General features: G+C 41.9%; 1 protein-coding gene and 1 pseudogene across 2 annotated transcripts; both read right to left on the bottom strand.

Moving 5' to 3' along the window:
- Positions 1-613: 613 nt before the first annotated feature.
- Positions 614-14345, bottom strand: DDX47 (DEAD-box helicase 47). 2 transcript variants are annotated; one of them, XM_036455913.2, is made up of 12 exons: positions 14239-14345; positions 13353-13446; positions 10405-10593; positions 10075-10146; positions 9080-9198; positions 8189-8260; positions 7952-8068; positions 6819-6965; positions 5093-5230; positions 3266-3336; positions 2461-2590; positions 614-1142 (listed from the first exon to the last, which is right to left on the bottom strand). In XM_036455913.2, exons 1-12 carry the CDS (start codon positions 14326-14328, stop codon positions 1011-1013), a joined length of 1371 nt encoding a protein of 456 aa, XP_036311806.1. In that variant the 5' UTR covers positions 14329-14345; the 3' UTR covers positions 614-1010. The 2 variants fall into 2 exon arrangements, with proteins under 2 accessions (XP_036311806.1, XP_036311807.1); XM_036455914.2 differs by lacking the exon at positions 10075-10146 and having other exon boundaries at positions 14239-14343.
- On the bottom strand, positions 12770-12881 carry LOC118730914 (annotated as a pseudogene).
- Positions 14346-14393: the final 48 nt, after the last annotated feature.

The following is a 14393-nucleotide window of genomic DNA, read 5'->3' as shown; positions in this document are numbered from 1 at the left end:
GAGAGTAAGAATATATAGCCGAAACCGGTTTGGCTCAGTGGAAAGAGCATCAGCCTGCGGACTGAAGGGTCCCAGGTTCGATTCTGGTCAAGGGCATGTACCTTGGTTGCGGGCACATCCCCAGTAGGGGGTGTGCAAGAGGCAGCTGATCAGTGACTCTCTCATCGATGTTTCTAACTCTCTATCTCTCTCCTTTCCTCTCTGTAAAAAATCAATAAAATATATTAAAAAATAATAATAATAATATATATATATATATATATATATATATATATATATATATATATAAAAACCAGTCTTCCTAACCACTTGCTCAGTCCAAGAAGCCAGGGAAGTGAATCTATTTAGGGATCTAAGAATCACTGCAGTCTCACGTAAGGACTTTGCATCATCCCCTTTTACATAGACCAACCTCCTTTTAAGTAGAACTTTCTTTCCAAGCCATTCCTCATCTTGTTCCTTTGCTAATTTTAAATGTCATTTAACTTAAATTAAGAACAACCAATGAATTTGCCACGTAACTGCCACTGTTAATTTCTTAACTATGAGCAAGATCTTCTTAAATCTTTGAGTACTTTAACTTATAAAGGTCTTCAAGAAGTTCCAATCTTTTAAAAATAATATTTAAATTTATTATTTCACATTAGGTCTAACAAAGCACAAGCTGAGATTGCTTAGGTACCCTAGGTATCCCCATTTTATCGATGCAGACGCTTCTTTACAATTCCAGGTCAAGTGCTAGTCTTTGACTTGCAGCTGAGAAAGCAACAGGTCTGTGTGAAGTGACAGAAGGGCGCACATTCTACTCATGACATGAGCAGGAACCAAAACATTCTGCAGTCATGACACTCCAACAAAGAAAGGAGAGTAAGTACTGAGGCAGCTGAGCAGACTCTGGACATAATTCTGAGAGATTTCAGTCTGAAGAACTCTACCGGAGGAGGTTTCTTTCTCTTCTTAAATCCTCTTTCACACAACAGAAAGCAGAAATCAAGTCTTTATAAAAGAGACTAACGGCCTTTCCGTTTCTTCATTTTCCCTCCTGCCACCTTGTTCCTAACACCCATGGCGCCCTCCGTATCATCATTGTCTCCAGCATCCTCCCGTGCACGCTTCTTCTTTTCTCCATGCTCCCTCAGCTCCTGCAACACAGAAAGGACGGGACCGAAAATGAACCTCCGCCACTGTGAGTTACACATCCTGGTCTCCCCTCCAATAAATCAAACCATGATTAGCGAAGGAATAAGACCAAAACCCCAATATACAAAAATGTTAACCTAATTAACAATCAAAGATATAAATTAAAACAATAAGCTATTATTTTCACATGGCAGACTAGCAAAGATTTAAGAGAATGGTAGTATCTAGTATTGACCAAAATGTGAGGACATTCACTGACAGTGTAAACTGCGACAGCTCTTCTACGGGGCAATGCAGCATTCCATGTGAATTCAAATTTTAACTGTATACTCCTCAGCCCAACAGTTCTAAGGATTATTCTAAGGAAACAAGACAAGTATTCAAAACTGTACTTACTAGGCTGAACTTACTGTTCAACCATGCTAGTTAAAATACAAGAAGTTACAAAAAACCTAAATACATATCAATGTAAATCATGTTACATGTTCATAACAATTCTTTGTAGCAATGAAGAAATGATCACATGGATCTAATGTGCTGAAATAAAAAAATCATATACAATTAGATAGTCTAATTATGGCTAAAAAAAAAAGAAATATAGACAAAGATTACCTATGGTTCTCTGTGCGGGGTGGTTTATACATTCTATTTACTATTTGAATACTTTCTGTATTTTCTGAATCCCCTCCCCCCCTCCAATGCACACGTAAACAAAAATATCAAAGAATTCTATTTTGGAAGAAAAACAAAACCAAGTCCACTCTTCAGCTACTCCAAGGCACCCCATGGGCAAATTTCCTCTGTCCCTCAGACTAGAATCCCAGGGAGCAAATACTTGCAAAGATTCTCCTTTAAAATCTTCTCATCTCCACTGCTGTTACTGCTACTATTAGCAATTATGCAGTTTATATTAGCTCATCTGGTGCTCATAGAACCCCATAAGGTTTCCAAGGTAAGTATTACTCTCTAAATTAGGATAGGAACTGCTTGGTGAGGAACTGTTTCTGAGAAATCAGTCACAACTGGGACATCTGATCTCAAGTCCGAAGGTTTTCCTGCCACATGTGAAACATGAACAGTGGCCGAGAACGTGGTCACTGTGGTGAGACTGAGTCTGAATCCTGATTCAACTACCTAGTTGTAGGGTCTAATGATGGACCTACCATCTCGAAGTTTTAGCATGCTTAGAAATGCATTTATTCTTAAATTCAGAATAAATTATAACCTAGCTCCTGCATTTTATTATGAGGACTAATACAATATCTAGCACACAGATAATATCATTTGCAAAAAAGGTGGTTAAAAAAATAAGTTGCATACCATTCGGGCGAATCTTTGGGCTTCAGTCACACGTTCTGTCAGCATCATAACCTCGTCATCTTGTGTTGGAAAGACAGGCAGTTTCTTCCCAATTAAGTGTTCTATGCGCTGGAAGAGTTCCACATCATATCTGAGGAAGAAACATTGGCAGGGCTTTGGTGGACTGACAATGCACATGTCAGCCCGTTCCAAAATAGGTATTGCATTATACAGTGCAACAGGAGCCAGTGTTAAACAATACTGAATCTATTATTCCTTTTCAGAATACTAACTAAATGCAATATTCTGTGCATAGCCCACTAGAAAATCCCCCAACAGTCTGTACTCCCAGAAAAGGACTGGGTATATAAAATTTTTCCTTTAAAAAGAAAATCAGAAATAGTTATTCTAATTCTGTGAGTTGAGGGGAAGGCCACTGCTCTCTGGCTCTAGCAGCTAAAGAAATAATAGGGTGGGTTTTGTCCTTCTATATACCAAACACTGTATTAGACCTTGAAGACAACATCTCCAGTCTCATTAAAACCCTCACTATTAACATTAGGAGCAGAGGATTCTTTGTTGTGGGGGCTTCCTTTGTATTGCTGGATGCTTAGCAGCATTCCTGGCCTCTACCAGGTGGCACTGTGACAAACATGTTTTCAGACTTTTCCAAAGGTAGGCATTATTTCCATTTCACGAATGATGAAAATGGGATCAGGGAGGTAAAGTAACCATTCTAGTAACTGGTAGAGTCAGGTTTCAAGTCAGTCTGTTCCCAAACTCAGCTCTTTTCTTAACTGCTCTGCCCCGACCCCGATTCACTTACTGTGTGACAAAGGTGATGGACTTCCCGGAGCGCCCAGCTCGAGCTGTCCGACCTACTCGGTGAATGTAATCCTGAAACAAAAGGGTAAACGAATTTGAGTTACATGTAGTATAAGTAAAACACTATGCATGTAAAGTCTTACTGTAAATCTCTGAAAGAAAACAAATTTGTAGTGGAACATGGAAAAATGGATTTAAAATTTTGTTGAGATAAATCTGCATCACCTATTTTATTTCACAACACAAACTGACCCCATTTTTCCTTTCTTTTATAGAAAGACAAATCAACAAAGCATATTTACATGGTCACTAAGCATATTATCTTGGAGTAGAGAAAAACAGCACTGGATCTAGAGGCAGATCTGGGTCACAGCTGTGGTTTTACCACCTCCCAGCTACACAACTGTCTGTAAATCACATAACCTGTCTGAACCTTGGTTTCTTACCTATAAAACAGGGATAAAAGACATGCCCAAACTCAGAGTTATTGTGAAAATCAAATGAGACAGCACCTTGTCTACAGCAGTTAAATATATAGCCAAGAGATACGGGTTGGTCTCAAACAGGGGTGATTTTTGTCCTCCCCAGGGAATATTTGCAAAAATCTGAAAACATATCTATTTGTCATAGTGGCACCTCTGGGTAGAGGCCAGGAATGCTGCTAAGCATCCTACACTACAAAGGACAGCCACCACAACGAAGAATTCACTGGCCCCAAATGTTAATAGTGTCCAGATTGAGAAAACCGAGATACACTAAGGACCACAAGCTGTCACTTCTAAAGAAATAAGACTGACAAAGATCAGCATGCTGCATCTACCTCTCAGACTGTGATCATTATTTAACACTTCTCTCTGGCTACCTTCATTCACCTTTATTAATAGTATATCTGCAGGCATGTGCAAAATGGTAAAAATGAATAGATCAGGGCCTTTCCTAGTTTTTGATGCTTAATTAATCATGGACCAAAAAAAGAAAAAGAAAACACAGTAAACATTTCATTAAGAAATATACTCTGGCCCAGCTGTGGTTCAGTGGTTGATCGTCAACCTATGAACTAGAAGGTCGCGGTTCAATTCCTGGTCAGGGCACATGCCCGGGTTGAAGGCTCCCAGTGTGGAGTGTGCAGGAGGCAACTGATGGATGATGTTTCTGTCTCTCTCTCCCACTCCCTTCCTCTCTGAAATCAATAAAAATTAAAAAAACAATACATTCTCAATACAATGGAATATTATTCAGCCATAAAAAACAATAATTAAATCTTGCCATTTGTGATAACATGGATGAATCCTGAGGGCATTATGCTGAGTGAAATAGTTCAGAGAAAAACAAATACTATATGATCCTAACTTATATGTGAAATCTAAAACAGAAACAAAAAAACTGAGCTCATAGACACAGAGAACAAATGTGGTGTTGCCAGAGGTTGAGGAGGATTAGGGGAGTGAAATGGGTAAGGAGATGGGACGCAGTATCAAAAGGTATAAATTTCCAACTATGAAATATTATAAAAGTCATGGGAATGTAACATTATAGTTTGTAATACTGTAATGCATATTTGAAAGTTGCTTAGAGAATAGATCTTAAAAGTTCTCATCACAAGAAAAAAAAAGATTATTTTGTGTGGTGACAAATGTTTAACTTGGCTTATTATAATGATCATTTATAATATCGAACTTTTACCCAGTATACCAGAAACGAATATAATGTTACATGTGATACAAATATCTAACTTTTACCCTGTATACCAGAAACGAATATAATGTTACATGTGAATTATACCTCAATTTCACTTTGGGACTAGAAATCAGGTCAGAAAAGGACTCACCTTGGAATGGGTAGGAATGTCAAAGTTGACAACTACATCCACATGAGGTATGTCCAAACCTCGGCTTGCAACATCAGTTGCTAGAAGAATGGAACGAGTCTTTGCCTTAAACTTATTAAGGGATCCCAGACGCTTGCTCTAAAATGAGGAAAATAATTTAAGGATTCTTGGAAACTATAAGACATACCAATTAGACATATTAAATACAAGAGATAAATTTTTCAAAGGATATTTCCCCCCAAGTCCAGATTGGACTTCACGGGTCAAAAAGAAACATGAAAGCAACAACAACAACAAAATCTATAGAGAGAGAGCCAGGGTCCAAAACGACCAAATACCAGAAGTCAGTCTTGTAGTCAGGGACCTAGCATTTACTGCCAAGGGGGCTGTGGATCAAGGCCAGAGAGAAGCCCAGAGAGAAAAGCAGGGTCTAATCCACAGCCTCCATGGCAGCTGTTGATCAGCTCTTGCCTCTCTTTCTCTCCCGGCCTCTGCTGATCAGCCCCGCCTCTCTGATCAGGCCCAGAGATAGACCTGAAGACAGGCCTAGAGATACTGACTGGCATAGAAACCGACCAACCAGAACCTAATCTGGGTGAACTGCAAAGGCAGAACTTAAGGTGGGGGCTGAGGAGGGGTTTTAAGGGCAACAGCTGTTTGGTGTAAGGTGTAAGAAAGCAGTTCAATTTTTAATGACCAGTTTGGCAGTATAGTGCATGTGACTGGCTATCAGTCCAGATATAGAGATTATGTATTTCTGTCTACCAAGAGCATCTCCTTCTGCTGAAAAAGGCTTTCCCCTGCCCATTTAGGCAATCCTATCCTATATAATCTACCTATACTACTAAAGAGGTAATACTCTAATTAGATTGGATCAATGGCCATCTTTTGGACATCTGACTTCCTTCTGGACAAAGCCATGGTGGTGGGGGCTGAGGCAGAGGCAGTTAGGCGTGATCAGGCCAGCAGAGGAAGGCAGTTAGGGCAAGATCAGGCTGATGGGTGAGGGCAGTTGGGGGCAAACAGGCCAGCAGGGGAGGGCAGTTGAGGGCGAGATCAGGCAGGCAGGGGAGGGCAGTTGAGGGTGAGATCAGGCCGAGGGGCAGTTAGGAGCGATCAAGCAGACAGAGGCAGTTAGGGGCAATCAGGCCGACAGGGGAGAGCAGTTAGGGGTGAGATCAGGCCAACAGGAGAGGGAAGTTAGGGGCGATCAGGCAGACAGGCAGGTGAGTGGTTAGGAGCCAGTGGTCCCAGATTGCAAGAGAGATGTCCAACTGCCAGTTTAGGCCTGATCCTAGCAGTTGGACATCCCCCATGGAGTCCCTGATTGAAGAGGGTGCAGGCTGGGCTGAGGGAAACCCCCCACCCCATGCATGAATTTCGTGCACCGGGCCACTAGTATTTAAGACTAAGGCTAGAAAATACTAGCATAACATAAGAATTAACATAATAGATAATTGGGAAATAATATATTAAAAATCCTTAGAGATCAGAGAATCACTATTACCACTAGGGCTGAATAAATCAACTCAATAGCATCCATATCAGAAACTACCTAAGGAATTAACTAGAATCTCTTGCTTATCTTGAAAGGAGGAAGTAAGCATCCAGAGCAACACTCCAAGCGCATAAAATCAATCATGGGAAGATGCAGTAAAGCCCTGTGTTATTACTGTACAAATCTATTGCTATACAGTTTATCTTTCTCATGCCACCTAATCTTTACCTGACTCATCTGTCCGTGGAGGGGAATGGCAGTGAATCCAAGATTTCGGAGTAGCAAAGCTGTTCTCTGAGTATTGTTACAGGTGCTGCAGAATATCATGAAGGAGTTTCCAGCCAATTCATTTAGAATATAAACCAGGTAGGTATCCTAAATTACAAATAAAAGATAATACATGTAAATGAACCTGGAAGAAAAGGTTGGGGTCTTGGACATATAAATTCCATAAAAGTCTAAACTTATACTTGCTTCTCAATTATACAAACCCCTAGCTGCCAGCTTTGCACTCTATTTCATTTTTTGTTAATTCTAAATAATGGATAATATTTCTCCATTAATTTTTCAAGAGAGTGGAAAGTAGGGGGAGAGACAGAGGGAAAGAAACATTGATGTGAGAGAGACACATCAATTGATTGCCTCTTGCATGCGCCCCAACCAGGGCTGGGATGGAACCTGCAACCAAGGTACATGCCCTTGACTGGAATTGAACCTGGGACCCTTCGGATCCTCAGGCCAATGCTCTATCCATTGAGCCAAACTGGCTTGGGCTAAAAACATATATTTTTACTGATTTCCAAGAGGAAGGGAGAGGGAGAGACAGAGAGAAGTATCAGTGATAAGAACCATTAATCTGCTGCCTCCTGCATGCCCCCCTACTGGGGCTTAAGCCCTCAACTAGGGCATGTAACTTGACTGGAAATTGACCTAACCATTGAGCAACACCTGCTAGGTCAACTTTGCACTTCTTAACCAGCATCATCATCTCTATGAACTCTGAATTCCACATACAGCTTGAGCCAAGAACAAGGAGATCTGTACTCAGCAACCAAAAAAAGTCCTCACATCAACACAAAACATAGCGTCCCTTGACTACAAAAAAAAGCTATAATAAGCACACAAAAGAAAAACTACCTCAAGGATGGGGTTGGGAAGGAATTATATCATAATTTCATTACTGTGGTTTACTTAGTATGTTGTGAATTTGTGGAATGTTTGACTTTATCAGCGATAAACCGAACCACAGCCTGCTCTCCAAAGCAAACAGAAAGAACTCCAATCTGTAGCACAGCTCTTAACTAATCAAGAGTTGACTCATTTCCAGATGTTTTGGTAAGGAAGGAGAGGGAACACTTTACCTTGAATTTAGAGGGAATAAAAATATAATATTGCTGTAATTTCTCAACCGTCTGGTATTTAGAGGAAACAGCACATTTCACAGGATTCTTCAGTGCTGCTCGCTGAAGTTTTTGTACCTAAAGAAAAACAAAACAAAACCTGGAATAGTACTCTGATTCCCAAATGCTCTTTCTAGTTTTACTATTATTGTTGTTTGCATTAATCATCTTATAAATAAGAAGTCCTAAAAATTTCACCTTCTTGGTCATGGTAGCAGAGAAGAGAAATGTTTTCCGATCTCGGGGAATCACTTTGAGAATCTTGTCAACCTAAGGCACAAAGAGGAAAGGGTATCAATACAATATTTAGACCAGACACCTGCAAATTTCTTTGTGAAGGAGACAGAGAATAGAGTAACAAACTAAATACAACACTGTGGGGATTTGGGGGTTCAAAAATTCAATTCAATCCAGCTAAATTTTACAAAATATTTATTATCTGATACCATACCAAATGCTATAAAAAAAAATGTGATTCAGTGAAAAAAAGAGCAATTTAAATTAGTACATTAGAACTAATCTAAGAGAAAAGTCGAGAATAGGTGTTAATCAAATAAATAAGCTATGAAGAGTAGGTCATCAAAAAAAAAAAAAAAAAAGGTCTATATCAAATGAAATGGAAAAAGAAAATCTGGTTTTGATATTCCCCATCTCTGAAATCGGAGTCCAACTATATTCGGATGGTGAGGCACTAACAATGGGAAGAGCACCACAAATGAAAAAGGCAGCAAATGTTTAATACATGTTTTTTATATTTTTTTTTTTATTAATTTTTTACAGAGAGGAAGAGAGAGGGATAGAGAGTTAGAAACATCGATGAGAGAGAATCATCGATCAGCTGCTTCTTGCATCACCCCCACTGGGGATGTGCCCGCAACCAAGGTACATGCCCTTGACCGGAATCGAACCCGGGACCTTTCAGTCCACAGGCCGACACTCTATCCACTGAGCCAAACCGGTCTCAGCAAGGCAGCAAATGTTTAAATTAGCTGATAATGATGCAGCATCCCCATAAGGCAGGTGTGCAATGAATCAAATTTTGAAACGGTGCACTTGAGTTGCTGTAAAAGGAGGAAATTGTAAGCTCACCTCTGTCTCAAAATCCATATTCAATATTCGATCTGCTTCATCCATGACCAAGTATTTGAGAGCTCTTAAGTTGAAACCTTTTGTGTTTTCCAAGTGGTCAATCAGTCGACCAGGAGTTGCTTACAAAGAAAGATTGAGGAGAAAGAGCAATATTTAAGAACAAGGACAAAAACATCACCACCTCTCTCAATTTCAGAAATTAAAAATTAAATAGGTTTACAAAATCTGTTCTTCAAAGTCTTTCTGTTAGAGTAAGCAGTTAGGCACGACCAGAGCAGCAATGTATGGAATGATACCAGGGTGGAAAGTCCCAGGTGCCTAGCAAAACTAAAGAGCCAACTATTATAGGCTGGCACCTTGCCCCAGGGTGACCTTTCCCCACCTAGCATGTCATTGGTCACGTGGTTTAGACCCCCTTAGAGGAACAAAGGGTTGGAGAATGACCTCATGACTCATGTACAAGAACAGGAGACGGGAATGGGAAAGGCCCTGATAGGTCAGCTTAAAGAAGCAGCTAAACCCAGCCAGCATGGCTCAGTGGTTGAGCATCAATCTATGAACCAGCAGGTTACAGTTCCATTTCTGGTTCGATTCTGGTCAGGCTGAGGCCTGGATCACCAGTAGGGGGTGTGCAGGAGGCAGCTAATTAATGATTCTCTTATCTTTGATGTTTCTATCTCTCCCTCTCTCTTCCTCTATGAAATCAATAAATATATATGTATATATATTTTTAAAAAGGAGCCCTTGCCAATACACGAGGGCAGCTCTCTGAGCAGCCCATGCGACTCTTCCCTCTGAGTGTACTTTCGCTTTGCTTGCTAAAGAAACTGCCTCCCAAGCTAGAGTTCTTGGCTCTGAATTCTTTCCTAGCCGAACACAAAACCTGAGGTCCACATTCGCCGCTAACATTTCCACACAAGAAAGTAACACCCAGCATTGGTAGATGTTCTCCAATTCATCACTGCCAGCATCTTTTACCTTTGGCAACTACTCACCTATTATTACATGTGGTTTTTTTGCCAGGGCCAGAGACTGGGACATTGAATCAATTCCACCTACAATCACAGCTACAGGGGGAGAAAAAAAAAAAAAAAAAAAAGAAACATAGGAAAGAGGCCCTTAATTTTTTCCATAGTTCACTGATCACCTTTTAAAAGCCAATGCTAGATATTTCTACTTAAATATACAACTTTCCCCAAAGCTAAAATACCATATCAGCTTTTTGGCCAATAAACGTATGCTAATTATACTTCCTTCCATTCTCCTTTCACACTCACTCTCAACTAGTGAAGGAGCCCTTAGACTCCTTTCCTCTTAGAACTTACCAGTCTGTACTCCAATAGAAGACCCTAGGGCTTCAAACTGCTCCGAGATCTGAAATGCCAGCTCTCGGGTGGGGGTGAGGACCAACGCAAACAGACGCTGGGGCGTCTCCAGCAGCGCGTTCAGAATGGGCAAAGCAAAGGCCCCTGTTTTCCCAGAGCCGGTTTCCGCCAGCCCAATGATATCACGACCTAGGGGGTGGAAAAAGAAAGAAAACCTCTCATAGAAACTTTCTCTGCTATTTCCACATTTTCTACAATGACACAATGCTGGGCACAAAGTAAACACTGAATAAATATTTGAGGAACTGGGGGCAGAATAAGGCTGAAGAGACAGAAGACATGGTCTCTGCTCCAGATAAGCTCAAAATCCAGGGACACAATACACAAATACAGAACGGTGTGATAAGAGCTTTAATATAAGCCCCTGCAAAATAGAGTGAGAACACAAAGGAAGGAGTAACTTTCTGCCCTAAAGCGTCAGGAAAAGCTAAAAGAAGTGATGAGTAAGTTAAATCTGCAAGTAAGCACAGAAGGAAAGAAAGGGCATTCCCATATGATGGAGGAAGAGAGGCTGAAAGCTTTAAAAAACATAGCAGACACAGTAGGGAGAGTGAGCTGCACAATGTGCTGGAGCAGACATCTTAAGGGGAAAGGGGAGAAGAATGAGGCTAGAAAGGAAACTCATAAGCCCTGCCAAAGAGTTTTGATATCTTCCGATAAGTGAGGGGATCTGAAGAATCTGAACAGGGAATATCATGACCAATGGTACTTATTAGGAAGATGAACTAGGCCTGCCTGATGGCACAGGGAGGAGGCACGGAGCTAACAGTCCAGGTCCCTTCTTCTGAGGGAAGAATGTCATAAGCAATTCCTTAAGCTATTACGGGTAAGATTTGGAAAATACCTGCCAAGCCAAACCACCAGGACAGTGCCCGATGGAATGGCTTCCTCCTCAGCAATGACCTCCATGGTTCCTGACTGCGTGGCTGCTGAGGCTTCCTCTCCAAGACATTAACCCCCTGAAGTAGCCTGAACATGACTCTGCTCTTTACCATTTAATATAAACCAAACTCCCAGAATGGGGAACACACAGGAAAAGGAGACATCAATTAGGATACCAAGGGAGTTACAAGGCATTGAGAATGGAAACCAGTGAAATTTAGAAAGTTCCAAAAGGAAATGTATTTGACACTAAGGTTTCTAGCATGAGAAACTCAAAGGCCATAAATTTTGATTGGGACTACAGAAAAATTAGTTCCGGTGACTCTGGTTTGGACATAGGGAGCCAGAGGTTCCTACAATGAGCTCAGAGAAATCGCTAAAAACCACCTGGGCATACTTGCATGGGGCTCAGAAGAAATGCAGGGTTAGAAACACAGTTCAAAGCACTATTCTCTCTCTCGAGCTAGTTCAGTTCTTAACCTGGGACTTGTGGGAGAGGAATAAATTCAGAGCAATAAATGTTATGTGTAGATATATTTATGTGCTTTTTTCTGGGAAGAAACTCTATAATTTTTATTTGATTCTCAAAGCGGTAAGAATGTCAGCCTTCTCTTATGGTAATGTACCTCACTTTCTCTGAGGACCTCAATGAATTTCAGTTAGCAATTCTGGGTGTCTTTTTACCACCCACCCTAATCCTGTACAGTTGAGTTTGGGGAATCTAGGAACAGGATTTCACTTCTCCTCTTGTTAAAGTTCACCCTGCAAGTTCCAGTCCCACTAGTCATCAGCCACTCTTCTGCAAGTCTGGTAAGCATGTCTTACAGCACAAGTTCTCAACACCTCCAGATACTAACAAGGATTCCAGAAACCCTTACGTAAATCTGCACTTATTATTCATGATTTCTTTTTTTGTTGTTTTGGGGTTTTTTTTTGGTGCACCATTCCCAGAGGTATTGCAATACTGGGTCAATGTGTGGAGTGGACAGAGCAAACTCCTAATCCATATTCCTATCCAAAAAATACATATACATATACATATGTGTGTGCATATATATATATATATATATACACACACACACACACACACACACATATATATATATATATACACACACACACATATATATATATATGGCTAATATGCAAAGTGTCTGCTCAAGAATTAGACTGAGAGACAAGGAGTTTGATCACTCCCTATGTATTGCGCTGACCACCAAGGGACAGCGCAGAACATGGCGGGCAACCAGCAGCTCTGGCCAGGCACTGAGGGAGTGAGGAGTGAGGAAAGGGGGAGGCAAGGGGAACCATGTGGTGGTGGTGGAGGCACTCTGGTGGTGAGGGAAGGAGGAGGCAGGGAGGGAGGGAATCTAATCTACCGATTCCAGGCCAGGCCTAGGGACCCTACCCATGCACGAATTTCATGCATTGGGCCTCTAGTTTAATATAGTATCATCAGATAGAGGATGTATCAGATACTAAACTGATAAGAACAGATATTACACTTGATCTTAGCCAAAAAGCCGAGAAGAGAGTCATGCTTTCTAACAAGTCTCTTGTCAGTACATTTCAATCCAGTGCTTCCTTAGGTCGCAGACACTAAAGCTCCTTATACAAAGTAAGCTCAGCTCTGGCCAGGGTGGCTCAGGCGGTTGGGCTGTCATCCCCAGCACCGAAGGGTTGTAGGTTCAATTCCCGTCAGGGCACATACCCTTGCTATAGGTTCGATCCCCATCAATGTTTCTCTCCCTCCCTCTCTCTCAACAGAAAACATAACATGTGACGATATGACATTTCACAGAATAAGTGATTCACAAATCATATTATAAGAAAAGAAAAAAAAAAAGAAAAGAAAACTGGAGAACTTTTACAAAAGCCAACACTCCACCAAAACTCAAAAGAGAGGATATTTTTATTTCACTTCAAGTAGGCAAGAAGCAGTTCTCTGACACAATCTTAAGTTCATACTGAATCTGTCCCAGGTCACATGTTTCATGTCAACCTACCTTGTAAGGCCAAAGGAATAGCTTCCACCTGGATTTTGGTGGGCTTTGTCCACCCCAACTGGTCGCAAGCTTCGCACAACACATCGGTCACACCCTTGGAATTAAAAATAAAAAATACACACACTTTAGCAAAGAGCAGCACACACTCCCTTCCCCCACCCTCATCCAATGGCTGTCAGAGCCACCGGCTGGCATCGTGGGCACGGGTCCCTTACATCTCATTCAAAGGGCATCTAGCGCTCCTTCTATGGACTACTGCTCACCAGGGACAAAGCCAAGCTCTTGACACCTGTTATTCCATTTAATCCTCATAATGCTAGGAGGTGCTTCCCCAACTTGCTGATGTCGAAAGGAGGCACAGAGACGTAACAAGTTGCTCTAGGGCAGTGGTCGGCAAACTCATTAGTCAACAGAGCCAAATATCAACAGTACAACAATTGGAATTTCTTTGGAGAGCCAATTATTTTTTTTTAACTTAAACTTCTTCCAACGCCACTTCTTCAAGATAGACTCGCCCAGGCCGTGGTCTTTTGTGGAAGGGTCACACTCAATGGGGCAAAGAGCCACATGTGGCTCGCGAGCCGCAGTTTGCCGACCACGTCCCTAGGGAAAGGCTGGGTCAGGATTCGAATGCGGTTCTTCTTACTCCAAAGCCCAAACGAAGCCTCATCAAAGTGGAGAAAAGCGCCAACGGGGCTCTCACTTGGGCCTTCCCCCCATGACCAAACCCAGACGGTGAGGGAGCGCGTCCGGACCCCGAGCTTCAGAAATTCGGGGGGACACCTAAGCTAGGCCCCGCTGCTCCTGTTCCCCACCAGCCGAGATCGAAGGCGACTGGCCTCTGCCTGCGCCTGGCGCCAGCAGGACGGAGAGGAACCACCCTCACCAGGTCTTTAAACGTTTTCGTTTCCTCCTCCTCTTCCACGGCCGGCTGGGGCGCTTCGGTAAAGGAGCCGGGTTCTTCGGGCGCCGCCATGCTGTCCGGCGGCTCCGGAAGTGGGGCGGCGGCGCACGGGATGCTGGTTAATGTAGTTTGTCGTT

This window comes from Pipistrellus kuhlii, unplaced genomic scaffold (genome assembly GCF_014108245.1).
Source record: "Pipistrellus kuhlii isolate mPipKuh1 unplaced genomic scaffold, mPipKuh1.p scaffold_m20_p_3, whole genome shotgun sequence".
Lineage (NCBI taxonomy): Eukaryota > Metazoa > Chordata > Mammalia > Chiroptera > Vespertilionidae > Pipistrellus > Pipistrellus kuhlii.
This window is presented reverse-complemented; position numbering and strand designations above follow the sequence as displayed.